The sequence below is a fragment of the Opisthocomus hoazin genome, chromosome 7 (genome assembly GCF_030867145.1).
Source record: "Opisthocomus hoazin isolate bOpiHoa1 chromosome 7, bOpiHoa1.hap1, whole genome shotgun sequence".
Classification (NCBI taxonomy): domain Eukaryota; kingdom Metazoa; phylum Chordata; class Aves; order Opisthocomiformes; family Opisthocomidae; genus Opisthocomus; species Opisthocomus hoazin.
Genome location: NC_134420.1, coordinates 55,452,062 through 55,466,357, shown reverse-complemented (window position 1 = coordinate 55,466,357; position 14,296 = coordinate 55,452,062). Strand labels below are relative to the sequence as shown.

General features: G+C 39.4%; 1 protein-coding gene across 2 annotated transcripts in view; it reads left to right on the top strand.

Annotated features, from left to right (window-relative positions):
• Nucleotides 1-14,296, top strand: part of NRDE2 (NRDE-2, necessary for RNA interference, domain containing) — a 69,988-nt gene that overhangs the window by 48,819 nt on the left and 6,873 nt on the right. For both annotated transcript variants that reach the window (XM_075426103.1, XM_075426104.1), the window contains 6 exons: nucleotides 1,535-1,668; nucleotides 3,699-3,819; nucleotides 5,823-6,001; nucleotides 6,692-7,078; nucleotides 8,136-9,064; nucleotides 11,316-11,454. In XM_075426103.1, coding sequence (XP_075282218.1) covers nucleotides 1,535-1,668; nucleotides 3,699-3,819; nucleotides 5,823-6,001; nucleotides 6,692-7,078; nucleotides 8,136-9,064; nucleotides 11,316-11,454 — 1,889 coding nt within the window. The remainder of the gene's footprint in view (nucleotides 1-1,534; nucleotides 1,669-3,698; nucleotides 3,820-5,822; nucleotides 6,002-6,691; nucleotides 7,079-8,135; nucleotides 9,065-11,315; nucleotides 11,455-14,296) is intronic.

Sequence of the window (14,296 nt, the reverse complement as noted above, 5' to 3'; positions counted from 1 at the left end):
GGCATCATGGACTGAATTAAGTATGCATTCATGCTGTTTTCAGCTTTTACCACAAAGAAAACGCTGATGTTTGCATTTCTTCAAATACCTTTTTCTTTTTCATCATGCACAATATTTTGTGCTATAATTTATTTTTGGCTCCAGTTTGGCAGCAAGTCCTGGTGAGGTATTCTCTACATTCAGACTGTTGTAATCAAAGTTTATCTGTCTGAAGCTGAGAAACTAGGAAAGGACGGTTGTTTCAGTGTCAGTTGGCACAGGGCCTAAATTGGTTAAAATACTTTGGAAGATTCTATTGTATACTTAAACATACTTTTTGTTGTTTAAAAATCTTCAGAAATCTTAGAGTTTTTGTTATCAGAAAAAATCATTGACTTTGCAGGAAAATGATTAAATGCCTAGTTTGTATATTCTAGCTAAATTCAAATTTTTATGTGCACGCTTCTGATGTAAATCTGAATACAGGTAAGAGAAGTAAATCATTTGTCACTGCTTACTATTAAAAAATAAGATGATCATTAGAAGCAATTGATGCTAACTTATGTTGTTACATGTGTATATCTAGGCACTTAAGTATTTTAATTGTGTAAAACCCTCCAAAGCTAGTGCATTTTGTGAAGCAACAATAGTTTTTGAAGAACTGTTTTCAGAACTGTCAATGAATTATTTAAGTCTGGATTTATGAGTTTTGGGGTTTTTAGCAAGCCAGTTAAGATTATGATGTAAAGCAATTTGGTTTTTGAACAGCCACTGTTTTGTTAAGACTTGAGTGTAATTTGGAGTGATGAAGTATCTCTGAAATGTCCTTGAACGGCCTAATGATAGAGGTGTTTATAATACCTGTTACTTCTCCAGCTCTTTCATGTAAGACTCTTGTTGCAAATAGATGAATAGAGAAACTAGTGCTTTGCTTCCCTTTTTAAGCTGAGACTTGATGTTCAGTGTGTAGAGTAAGGATATGGGAATGATTACAGAAATAATTTGTTGAAGAGCAAGGGATAGGACTCTCTACTTTCAAGCAGTAATAGTTTGACCAAAGACTGAACTTCTCTTAACTGAGTTCTTGTGTAAAGGAAAAGAAAATGGGAATGACAATTGGAGTGAAAATGGTGTATTATGAACACATTACCAATGTAACTATCTCATGTAAAAATGAGGCAAAAAGAATTTTTGTTGTAATCACTATTTAATTGTAATAATGTGCAGCATCTTCAAAGAGGGCTATGACCCACTCTGACAGATGTTGGATAAACTGAAGTTGGGACCATTGTGTGTAACTTTTACTCATCAAGAAAGACAGTGCATGTATGGCATGAATAAAAAGTCAACACTGGCGTATTTAAAGTGGGAGGTCTTAAAGGTAGTTAAACTACAATAATTTTGACGTGCATTTATGCTAGTTACTCCCTATGTTTTGCATTTTGATACTGTTACAAAACAATTATGCTCTGCATCACAAGTTGTGAGCTGTAATATAATACTTTGCAACAAAATTTATTTGAAATATTAAAATTTTATCTTCTTTACTTTGCAGCTATATTTATTCAGCAGTGCCACTTTCTGAGACAGGCTGGCCATTCTGAGAAAGCAGTGTCTTTGTTTCAGGCTCTGATTGACTTCACCTTCTTTAAACCTGACAGTGTAAAAGATCTGCCAACAAGAGGACAGGTAGCAATTTCCTTTTAAGTGGGTGTATGTCCTTATGCATTACAGAGAAAGCTGTAACAGAAAAATGTCAATGAGTTTTTAAGGACATCGGGAAATATTTTGAATCACAACTTACTTTGCAGTTATTCAAGGTGATGCTTGCATTGCAAAAATCCTCATGGGTCCTCTGGAACTACATGAGAAATGACTGCTTCTACTGTATATAATAGAAGTGTGATAACCAGTTATTTCACATTTTCTTTTTTACTAACTAAAAATGCAAAAAATGCGCTGGCTGACCAATGACACTGTCTAGTTAGCACTTCCCCTGCTGCTTTTCCCCAAAGCTGCTGCTGTTTTGTTACTGTCGATGGAGAAAGTTGATAGGTCCTATAATCTCTTTCTGTTCTAGACAGTTCTTGCAAACATTTCTTAGGTTCTTCTTATCTGTTGTTTTCAGTAATTGTTTTAGGGCTACATTAGGAACACCTTTGTGCATTAAAGTATCATTTATTTGACACATGAGATTCCATTCCTCTTACTCTGTTAAAGTACTAAATCACTTTTTCTCTTTATTTGCTCAGGAGAATGGTGGGTGTGCACCCTAATAATAATCAGTAGGTTAATATTTAGAGGGGGCTGTTGCCAGTGTAGCATCATCCCACTGAATTGTTGGGAGCTGCTTCCTTTTTAGTGAGTGGTAGGGAGGGCCACCAGTTAGGCAGCTGGGCTACCGTGGAGGACAGAATTTGGATTTCCTTCTGCTATCTCACTTTCCCCAGCAACCACTACTGAGGTTCCATTTTCTGCTCTCTAGGTTAATGCTTTTACCCACGAATGGAGTGATCTTGCAATCTAAATAGTAGTGAAGTTCTCTTAGAGCCACAAGTTTAGAGTTCCATCTTAATTACCATACAAGATGGGAGATTTGGTATAGTTACTCAGATAAAGCTTGAGTTATACTTCCAATCATTTGAAAAACTGCAAGATTATGTGTAGTATGTAAAAACCCTAAGAAAACAAGATGGAAGGGAACCTCAATTTAAAAGGACAGTGTTTAGGTTGGAAAGTGCAGTTCTTGAAAATAGGAAAATGCCAGATTTACAGCTGATCGCACATTCTGCCCTCTTACAGAAGCGTTATGACTCAGTCTTGAATTACTTGTTCCTGTACTGTTTTCACAGTTCACTTTCTCACTCAGAGCAAAGAATAAATTAATGAGGAGCAGAATTAGATTTTGCAGTTGCTGTAAGCCCTGTGTTTTCTGATATGTTGATGCTTGATTTTTCTTAGAGTAAATTTTATTAGTATTTGTATTGTCACATCTCAATGTCCAGGCCAAAGTTTGGTACACAGCCGAAACACATAATAGGAGAGAGGCGGTCATTAGAGCTAGGTATACAGAAAGCAAGGGAGGAACTGGTGAATCTGAAGATGACAGATTACATACAGGCAGTGACAAAGTCAGAACTAGGACCCTGGACTTCTGATTCACTGGAAAGTGCCCTGAAGTTGTTGACCACCCCGAAACCTGAGAGATGAAAGGCCTTACTGATCTTTTCCTCTTGTCCTCAGTCCAGTCATATTTACATCCCACTGTAACATTTTGATTTGACCATAGTTGTATGATTATCTGAATTATCATTCCATTAGCCAAACTCTTCATGGTCCCATGGAAGATAGGGAGGAGGGGGAATACGGTTTCTGAAAGCCATGTCTTGGGGACTTTGGATCCTTATCCTTGAAGGATCTGTATAGGACACAGCACAAAATTCTTTTGCTTTCTTTAAAGCCTAATACCTTTTAAAAAGAATCTTTATCATCATGAGAAGAGCTGGTGACAGTCCTTCTGTGCCACAGGCATAATTGAAGTATTCAGTTGTTCCTACTTATTCTTAATCAGCATCTAACAAAGTCTTCAGATACAGACATTGCACCCGGATAAGTGATTGTAGCGTCTGGAAAACCTAGGTTGACCCAGGTAGTGTCTGTACAACAGCAAAAATTTTTCTGTTATGTCTTGTTTTTGTTCCCCCTGCCCAAAACAACAGGTGGAATTCTTTGAACCCTTTTGGGATAGTGGAGAACCACGAGTTGGAGAAAAAGGAGCAAGAGGCTGGAAAGCATGGATGCACCAACAAGAAAAGGGTGGCTGGATTGCTCTTAAGCCGGGTATGCCTGTGTCAGTATGTGTAGTTGTATGTTCTTATAAACATTTTCATTAGAATGATACAAGCTGTTTCTTCTCATGTTGTTGCATATAAGTTTTAAAAAATATTTACCGAGATTAAGATAAAGTATATTGCACTTCACAGGGAAAAACGTCTGTTGTATTCTTTGTATGATACTCTTTGCGGAATATTGTTGTCCTTCATAGGGGTGAGAATTAAGGGAGAGGATGGCATATCCTCCACTCTGTGCTGAAAAGGCTAGAGGTTGAGACCTATGCCTATATAAAGTGGAAGGAGGCTACTTCCCTTAAGACCCTTTCATCATATTGGTAGACCAGGTGGGGTTATAGTATTAGATGATAGTTGCCTGAAGAATTGGTAGTTTAATGATTCTATTTCTTGAATTAGATTTCAGTTTCTTATAGCAAATACATAGCAGAAATAGGAGGAAAACCTTTCCGTTCTCTTTGTGGTGCAGAAAATGAAGGAATTGACTCTTCACTTGGCTGGAGTGCTTCTGGGTGAGCAGGGATGCAGCAAACACCTCCCTCCTCCTTAGTCCCACCTTGTTTTCTGGTCTAGAGTGCTTCCCTTAATGTCAAGGACTATTTCTCAAACAGATGCGTCTTGAAGGGAAGCAGGGAGCTGGAGTGTGTCTGACCAAAGATGCGCCGTCTCTGCTTTTCCTACGCCTGCTCCTGTAGTAGCTCCAATGAAGCAAGATTGGCTCTATTTTTAGTAAACAAAGGAACTGAAAAATGATCCTGCGCTTTGCTTGTCCCTGGATTAAGTACTTGTGCCTTAACTGAGATCAGGCCTTCCACTGCTGGTGGCTATAGACATTTTGCCCACAAATTGAGAAGGCTCAGCATAGACAAGAAGACCACTGCCAGTCTTGGGCAGGTCCAGCATATATCAGTGCTTCTTCACATGTGTGTCAAGCCCAAAAGTTCAGGTGCAATCTATAATCGAGTGTAATCTCTAAAACTGTCAATTTTTTTCAAACTTTGGTTAGATTGTAGAAATGCTGTTGTTTTTCATAGTTACTGACTAAAGGAGAGGGTATAGGTCACAAAAAATAGGGAGTCAGAATCTTGCTGCCACCTGTTTGTTTTACCTGAAATTTAAGAACTAGGAGTGTTTCACATAGTTAATGGCAAATGTCAGGATCAAGAATTTGGAGGTGGCATATAAATAGCCTGATTTTTGTACAAAAAAAAAAAATAGTGCAGGTAACCATAAATGTTGAAGACTTTTTTTTTTTTCCCCCTCAACAAGAAGAAAAACGTATTTGAAAAGCCTCTATAAGCTTTCCCTTAGCCTACAGGTAGTCATCAGTTTCAGCACAGAATTAACATATTGCTGTCACAGGAAAAATATGCTGATTGTATCTAATAGTCCAGAAAGCTCATCATGAAAGTGGTTGAGCACTTCTTCTTGTGTGTGAATAACTAGATTGGTTGTTTCAGTTGCACATTAATCAAAATTTTGGAAATACCATGTATTTTAAAGCAGCATTGCCAAGCTTGTTTTGCGATGTTTAACATTGTGGTACTCCTTTTTACTTTCAGTGGTTTTTCTCAAAATGTTTTATGAACATGAGTATTCATAGAGCACATTTGAATTTGTGTGCCCAGGTATGAAGTGAAGAACCCAAGTTGCACAGGGAAGGTGACTGACTCTTGACTGTTGCTTGCAAACTGCTGTTGATAAAAGTTGTCCACAGTCTGTCAGTTCCTTTCTCCTTTGTGAGAACGTTTGAGTGCTGACACTGATTCACTGGTTCAAAAAGTTTGGAAACCTCCTACTCTTACAGAGTTGGTGTCAAAACCCAGAACTATAATGCAGAAATTTTCAGCTCTGTCTTGTCTGCTCTATGAACACTGTATTTATTTACATTTTTAAAGTAGTTAAATTATATGTCAAGTCTGGCCTTTGGATTTGGTGGATTAATTTTTCTTTAGTAATTTTGTATGTGTGGGCTGTGTCTTGATTTGGTTTTAGATGATGATGATGAAGAAGAAGAGATAGATGAGGATCAAGAAATAAAGGATAAAACTCTCCCCAAGTGGAATATTTGGCTGGATGTTGAATGTTCTCGTGAAGCAAGGCATTGGTTACCTTGGAGGCCAGACAAAACCAACAAGGAAACTGAAGAAGATTGTGAAGATCCAGAAAGACAGGTCACTGTGACATAATAAAACAAGGGAAGATGATGAGATGAATTATCCTTTTACTTGAATTTATTGCCAAGGGATATTTTAGAGGAGTAATCCTTTTCTTTGTTTGGAAAAAAATATTTTCTTTGTTTGGAGTTCAAAATTTACCTGAGGTTTTGTGCTGAGACTTCTGAAATCCCTGGGAAGCTCATGGTAAACTTTGGTGAGGGCTGTAGGCAAATAGTCTGTCTTTGCTGTTCTGTGATTTCTCTCATCTGTATGTGGAAATGTCACAGAAATCTGTGTTCAAGAAGATACATTAAATAAACAAAGGTTTTGTTGCCTTGAAGTTAGATAGTTGGATTTTTATTTTTTTTTCTTTTGGGGAGATAGGTCAAGCCAGACACTGATTTTTCAAATAACTATGTGTTAAATGGCCTAAGCAATAATATCTTTCAGACCTTCATTGTGTAAATTATCTTTGATACTCAAGGGCAAAGAAATATCTTGATAGCAAATTTACAGTCTGACTGGAAGAACACATTGCTTATTTAACTTACCTGGTTTTAGTTTGAATGACATTCTGTTACAATTTAGTGGTAATTATAAATCTTTATTGACTTGAAAAGTTCTTTAATTACATAAATTACAAGTTTGCTAATTATATTTCATTGCGTAAGTTAACGGAGTTTGTTTTAATTTGGATTTTTTTAGGTATTATTTGATGATCTTGGGCCATCTTTAATCCAGCTTTCTAATCCAGATCTTCAACGTCAACTGCTTTACTCATTTTTGCAATTTCTGGGAGTTCCATGTACAAGTAAACTCTTTCCTTCCAACCTCTATATTGCCATGGATGAAAATAACATCTTTGACAGCGTGCTTTCTGATGAAAAGCCACTGACTTCTGTCGATTTTCCACTTTCTGGATTCAACAGTATTGGTCATATGGACACGATGCTACGAGGGAGACATCACATAGGCCACTATAAAGAAGGAGAGGAGTTCATACAGAATGTTTTTCATGTTCTCTTCCTGCTGTTTTCAGGAAAGGAAAAATCTAACCTGTCCATTTGTTGGTTACAGTATGAAATATCTAAGGTAATGAGGAATCTGCATATAATCACTTTTCTGATGTGTGGCTTTCTTGTGTATTTATGTTGAATTAAAATAAGTGTTGATGAAAATGAAGTCTTGTAGGACTAAGTATTCAAATCAGAAAATGCCAGTTAAGATGGCACTGGGGGTGAAAAAAAAACCCAAGCCCTTTTCTTCAATACATGTTACACAGTAGCATACATGTAACAAAATATTTTTTGCGGTTTTGGATAAATGTTATTATATGATACATTGTATACCAGACAGAAATGGAATCCAGTGATTTTTTTACAAGGCGAAGTGAGTCAGCAGAGTACTTTTACTAAACTGTTCTAGTAGGTGCATAATCCCCAACACCATGATAAGAGCACCTTATCAAGAAACTCTCTGCTTCCTATACAACTTACATTTGTAGTGTTATTAAGGGGAATAACACCTTATCACTTGAATATGGATTTATTTAAATAAAACTGCTCTAAATGATACCCACAGAAGGATGAGAGTCCAGGTTGTCTTCCTAACACTTCAGAAAGTTTAGTTTTTGTTTCCTGATAGAGAACGTCCCTGTCTCTCACCCAAACACTACTTGACCAGAAGATCTCCAGTAGTTTTCCCATCCAATCTCCAGATTTGTCTGTCAGCACATTCCCCACTATGAAAAGCTCCTTGGAGGTTTAACTGTGCTAGTTGTAAGCTGCATCTGGCCAGGCAGGATCATTTATTTTCCTTTTTTCAACCATTACAGGTTAGCAGCTCTTTATTTGAGCAGTTGGCCCTTTATAAGAGTGAAATTTGATGTTACTTAATGGTAGTGGCAAGAGTAAGAATGATAAGCCTGTGTAATTTGGCTATGTTGGAGGGAGTTGATGACAGGCAGTTGTGACAACTTACAGTACTCAGTAGCAACAGATCTGGCTGGTGATGAAATATGGAACAATATGAACACAAACACAGTAATGAAATTTAAAAATGCTGTGAGGTTGTAGGGTTTTTTTTCCTTTCTTCTCCCACCACTCCCGTGGGAATAAATAAAATTTGTTCTTTTTAATCTCCCCTGCAGGTAATTCAGTGTCTCCAAGCAAAAAACAAGAAGAAGCTGAAAGCGCAAGGGAGGAAGAGTAAAAAGTTGGCCAAAAATCTCCTTAAAGCACCTGACAACCGAAACCACCTTTCTCTCTGGAAACTGTATGCCTACCTGGAATGGCTGCTTGGTAATATTGATGATGCCAGGAAGGTATTTGACACGGCTCTTTGTGCGGCAGGGACGGGAGGACTGAAGAGTCCTCAGCTCTGCAGCCTCAGTCTGCTTTACGCTCAGCTGGAAGTGGAACTACTGGAAAGTATAGAAGGAGCTGTTATGTCACGTGCTGTTCATGTATTGACCAAATTGGCTGAAAGTGGACCTTATGTACCCTATAGTGGACAAGTGTTATCAGTGAATGTGTTGAAAGCTCGTAGAACATACGAGAATGCACTGCAAGATTATTTAAATAAAACACCGGTTTCTGATCAGGATCAGGTCAGTGATGTTAATCAGCTGGTTAACTTGGCTGGTTGTTATGCACTGTTCCAGTATTTGACTGTTGGGATTGATGCTGCAGTATTAATATATGCACAGACTTCGGAAAAACTTGAAGCTCCTGGTCCGCAAAAATGTGAAAATACTGGAGAGAGTTTTGGCATTCAAAATTTTCCCACTGCTCTTGAAGCTGTCACAGTGCTGCATACAAATTTACTCAGATTCCACATGAAGATCAGTGTTTATCCTTTGAATCCTCTGCGAGAGACACTAACGGAGGCTCTGAAGCGGTATCCTAGCAACCAGTCTCTTTGGAGGTCATATATCCACATCCAAAGGAAGTCTCACAGCGCTAGCAAAGCACGAAGGTTTTTTGATGGTGTCACAAGGTCTGCTAAGTCTTTAGAGCCGTGGCTGTTTGCAATCCAAGCAGAGCAGATGAGAAAAAAACTCATTGACAATGTCCAGAGGTAATATCTCACAGCTCCTTATGATTACACTGTTTTTGAGAGAAAATGCTATCATAGTTCTCATTTTGCAGATGAAGAAGCTGTGTAGTTGGGGAAGGTTGTTTGTTCAAGACTGAACAGTGAGTCAGTGGCAGAATCCTGAATAGAATTGAAGACCTAGATGATAGTCTCATGTCCTTTCTACTGGATCAGATTGTGTGTCGCTTTGTGTTTGATTACTTGCTACTGACATCAAGGTGGTACACTTTTCTTTAAGTAATTTTTAAATAACTAAGAGCCAGCTTAGACGGTCGAAGTAGACACGGTGAGCTGAGGAACTGCTGTATTTAAATACTGCAGCAATAAGGAGTGTGATACAAAGCTATGCTGCAGTTTCCAACTGAGCTCGCTGTCCTACTTTACTCCTGGATCACAGAATACAGTTGTGGCAGATCTGTTTCCATAGTGAGTACTTGAGAGTTTAGTTTTCGTATGGGGCTGTTGCTAGGTAGAAGAAGCTGGAAATTTCCTGGGCTCAGATTCTTTGCTCCTGGGAAAGAAGGAAAGTGTAGGAGATGTGGGGAACTGAGGTGTGTGTTCATTCTTACAGCTTAGTCTTGAACTGTTATCTATCCATTGCTTGGAGCTATGGGCTGCTACCTATGGCCTGCTACCTACGTATGTCTAATAACATTGCCAGCATGGTTCTTTGTGTCTGCACATAGCAACAGAGATTTCTAGGAAAATGTTATCTGGAAGCTTTACATAGCTGCAAGCTTACAATATTCACACTTGATGAAATTACAGAATTATCAGTATACTTTAAAATGATGGTGCGCCCACTGCTTTGATTGCCGCAGTCTGGCAAAGTGCATGCATGCGTGATAGTGACATTCCTGAGCTGTTGGTATATGTCATCCTAAACTGTGATAAGAATTCTGCAGCCACCAAATGTAAAGGAGGACTGTCATTTGATTTACTGTTAATTAAAGACTGACAGTATGATAGGCTTTCATTGTTGTTACTGGAAACTGATGTTAAATTTCTAGAATTATGATATTCTCTGTGACATTCAGTTTCTTTCCAGATTGTTCTCTGTTAGCATAGCCTTTTCTGTAGGTTATATTAGTATAGGGACAAGTTGGATGTTGCAAGAGCAGAGCTGAACTATCTCGCTATTGCTGAACTGTGATAGAGAGATAAATGGCCTGTCAGTCATGCATAGAACTGATGTTTTATGATGTTGTGACAAACTAAGAAAATGTCTGTACAATGTGTGAGTATTTCCTATTCTGTTTTGTGTTTCTGCTCAAGTGCGTGGAAATCATTTAAAGAAGTGAACATGAAGGGTTAAACTGTAGCTTATATAAGTGAGTGTGAGGTACGATGCTTCAGAGTTCTGACTCCATGTAGAGTAGATTACATCATTTTTCCTCATGGCAAAGGTTAAAGTGAGAGGAAATGTGACCTCAAAGACCCTTGAAAAAGGAGGCAAGTTAGGAGCAAGTGTTAAGGGTGAGTGGAACAAGCTGGCCGGCTAAGAGAATGTGCACAGACAGAGGTGAGGTTGCCGTAAGTGCTCTAGGCTGTTTCTTAAAACTCAAGCATTACAGAGAAGCCAGTCTATCAGCTGTAGAAATCAGTGCTTCGGTGAAAAATCCGTACCTGCTTTTGTGTTATGCCTGGAACTTAAGGGATTTGAATCACTGGGGGGAAAAAGCAAATTATTATTGTAATCATGGTTGAGATCCAGAGAGGTAATCTAAGCCTTGATCCAAGACAAATATATGCACTTACAAAGATGCTAAGGGTGAATTTGAACAGGCTTGCCTGGGCACCAGAAGAAGGCTTGCTGACCTAAACTTGAATTTGGTTTGAGCTGCTATGCCAGGCTTGGAATGATAAATGATCTTGAATGAAGACTAAGATAAGTGTTTGAAGATTATATGATAGGGGGTTAGTGTACTTGGAGAAACTGTCTCCTCTAGTTGGACAAGGTTAATTTTTCAGCATGTGAGAAGAATTTTCACAAAAACACCTTGTTTATGTTCTTTAAACTGATTTTCCTATTTAGAAATGTTGATTAGATTAGCAAGTGTTCAAAAATCTGATTTATAACATTCAGAGTTCGTAGCATGAAATGCTAAAACCTCGCTATATACAGTGCTGTGCGAACAGAGACAGTACATTGATCTTTACCCTCTCTTACCTGGATGTGGTCCTTTAGCTTGGGTTTAAGGGATTGTGGTTTCTTTTTTCCTCTGTGTTTCAGGGCAGATGTTGGTGAAATACATTCCACTATTCCTGAAACTGGGTTAACAAATCGGATTGTAGCTCTATTTGAACATGCAGTTCAGAGTGAAAATGGTACCCATTGTCCATTGCTGTGGAGAATGTACTTGAATTTTCTGGTAAGAACAGAGTATGAGTTCTATTATTTTTTTTACCATATGTGGAATTTCTCATGAACATAGCTACAGTACTGTATAAAAAAAGGAATACTAAATGTTGCCATACCTATATGATTTGCATGGTGATGTATTTGAATTGTAATGCTCCTTATTGCAGAGAATATTAGGGAAAATGTAATTCACATGGATTAGAAGGAGTAATAGCTTCTGACAGTGTAGTTTTAATATAAAGGCAGCCAAGTTATTGTGGCTGCTATCTTACGTAATATGTCATAAGATGTCAGTAGATGGATTCTACCCCATTTTACTCACTCATAAAGGGAAGTGGGCAGGGGAGCAAAATTTAAGAAAAGAGGAAGCAAATTGTAGGGACTTAAGATTTTATTATTTTTATGTAAGTAAAATCAGCAAAGATGACTTGTATTTATGTTTTAGACCTACTTTAGGGTTCTGTAAGGAAGTTATAAGGACTTTGATATTTCAGTCAAATCTAGATCCTGATTTTGTGTAACTTCATGGAATCATAGAATGGTTGAGGTTGGAAGAGAAGTCTGGAGATCATCTTGTCCAACTTCAGAGTTCAGGCAGGGCGACCAAGAGCCGATTGTCCATGACAGTGTCTAGATAGCTTTAGAGTATCTGCAAGGGTGGAGACTCCATACCACGCTAGTGCTCAGTAACCCTCGCAGTAAAAAAGCGTTTCCCGATGTTCAGACAGAACCTCTTGGGTTTCAGTTTGTGCCCATTGCCTTTGGTCCTGTCACTGGGCACCACTGAAGAGAGCTTGGCTCCTTCTTCTTCACATCCTCCCTTCGGGTATTTATATACATTGATATGATTCCCTGCCGCCACCCCCTGAGCCCTCTCTTCTCAAGGCTGAACAGTCCCCACCCTCTCAGCCTCTCCTCATAGGAGAGATGCCCTAGTTCCTTAGTCATCTTAGTGGCCCTGTATTGGACTCTCTCCAGTATGTACATGTCTATCTCTTACTGGGAAGCCAGCAACTGGGCACAGTACGCCACGTGTGGCCTCAGCAGTGCTGAACAGAGGGGAAGGGTCACCTCCCTGGACCTGCTGGTAATATTTTGCCTGATGCAGCCCAGGATACTGTTAGCCCTTCTTTGGGGCAAGGGCACATTGCTTCCTCCTGTCCAACCTGGTGTCCACCAGGACCCCCAGGTCTTTTTCTGCCAAGCTGCTTTCCAGCCGGGTGGCCCCCAGCATATATTGGTGCATGGGTTTGTTCCTCCCCAGGTGCAGGACTGTGCACTTCTCTTTGTGGAACTTGATGAGGTTCCCGTCAGCCCATTTCTCCAGCCTGTTGTGGTCCCTCTGGATGGCAGCACGACCGTCGGGTGTATCAGCCACTCCTCTCGGTTTGATGTCATCTGCAAGCTTGCTGAGAGTATACTCTGCCCTGTCAGGTGGATCATTAATGACGATGTTAAATGGGATTGGATCCAGTGTTGGCCCCAGAGGTACACTGCTAGTTACTGGCCTCCAACTAGACTTTGTTCCACTGATCAGCATCCTTTGGGCCCAGACCTTGAGTCAGTTTTCAGTCCACCTCACTGTCTACTCATCCAGTTCTTACATCAACTCCTTGTCTAGGAGGATCTTTCAGGAGACAGTGTCAAAGGCCTTACTGAAGTCCAGATAGACAGTGTCTACTGCTCTCCCCTCATGTACCAGGCCAGTCATTTCATCGTAGCAGTTTCTCAGGGTGATCAAGCATGATTTTTAGTGAATTCGTGTTGACTGCTTCTATGATTTTCATTTTGTTCATGTGGCTGGAAATGGTTTTCAGGATCAGCTGCTCCATCACCTTCGCAGGGATCAAGGTGAGGCTGATGGGCCTGTAGTTCCCTGGGTCCTCCTCCTTGCCCTTCTTGAGGATAGGAGTGACATCTGACTTTCTTCAGTCTTCGGGCACTTCTCCCAGTCACTGTGATCAATCAACGATTACCAAGAGTGGCCTCACAATGACATCTGCCAGCTCCCTCAGCATTTGCAAGTGCATCCCATCAGGGCCCACGGACTTGTGTATGTCCAGTTTGCTTATGTATTACCTGACTTGATCCTCTTTCACTAAGGGTACACCTTCCTTGCTCCGCATTTTCCCCATGGTCTCTGGGACCTGGGATTTCTGAAGGACAATCTTGCTACTAAAGACTAAGGCAAAGAAGGCTTTCCATACATCAGCCTTTTCCATGTCCTGTGTAACCAGGTCCCCTGACTCGTTCAGCAGTGGGCCCACTTTGCCCTACCCTTTGTTTTGTTGCCTACATACTAAAAGAAGCCCTTGTTGTTGTTTTTGACATCCCTTGTCTGGTTTGATTCCAATCAGTCTTTAGCTTTCCTAACTTCATCCTTAGAACAACTTCCAGATCTCAATTAGAAAAAAATAATACATGAGCACCTGTGTGGTTTTGATTTATGGTGAATAAAGAATATGGTAAAAAGTCTGTATTATGTGGGGCCTTGAAATATTTTCTTCTCTCTATTTTCTCCATACTATAAAAGCTCTCTGTGACCAAGAATTTTTGATTGATTGATGTTGGGGCAAGCTAGGTGCAGTCTACATGCAAAATTAATGCGTGGTAGGGAAAACATAGCTATGGGTTTTGTAACTTGCCTTCAATTTTTACAGTCTTTTTGAATCTTAAAAGCTGTGTATAAAGGTTACGCTAACTGACATTGCAGAATAACACCAAAAAGCAGTAATGTTCGTTTCTTCCATAGTTCACCATGGAAGTACATAAATAAAATCAACTTCACATAGGCTGTTCGTCATCTTGGTTCTTTTCTTCCTTCTCCAGAGTACAATATGGGAGATGAAAAT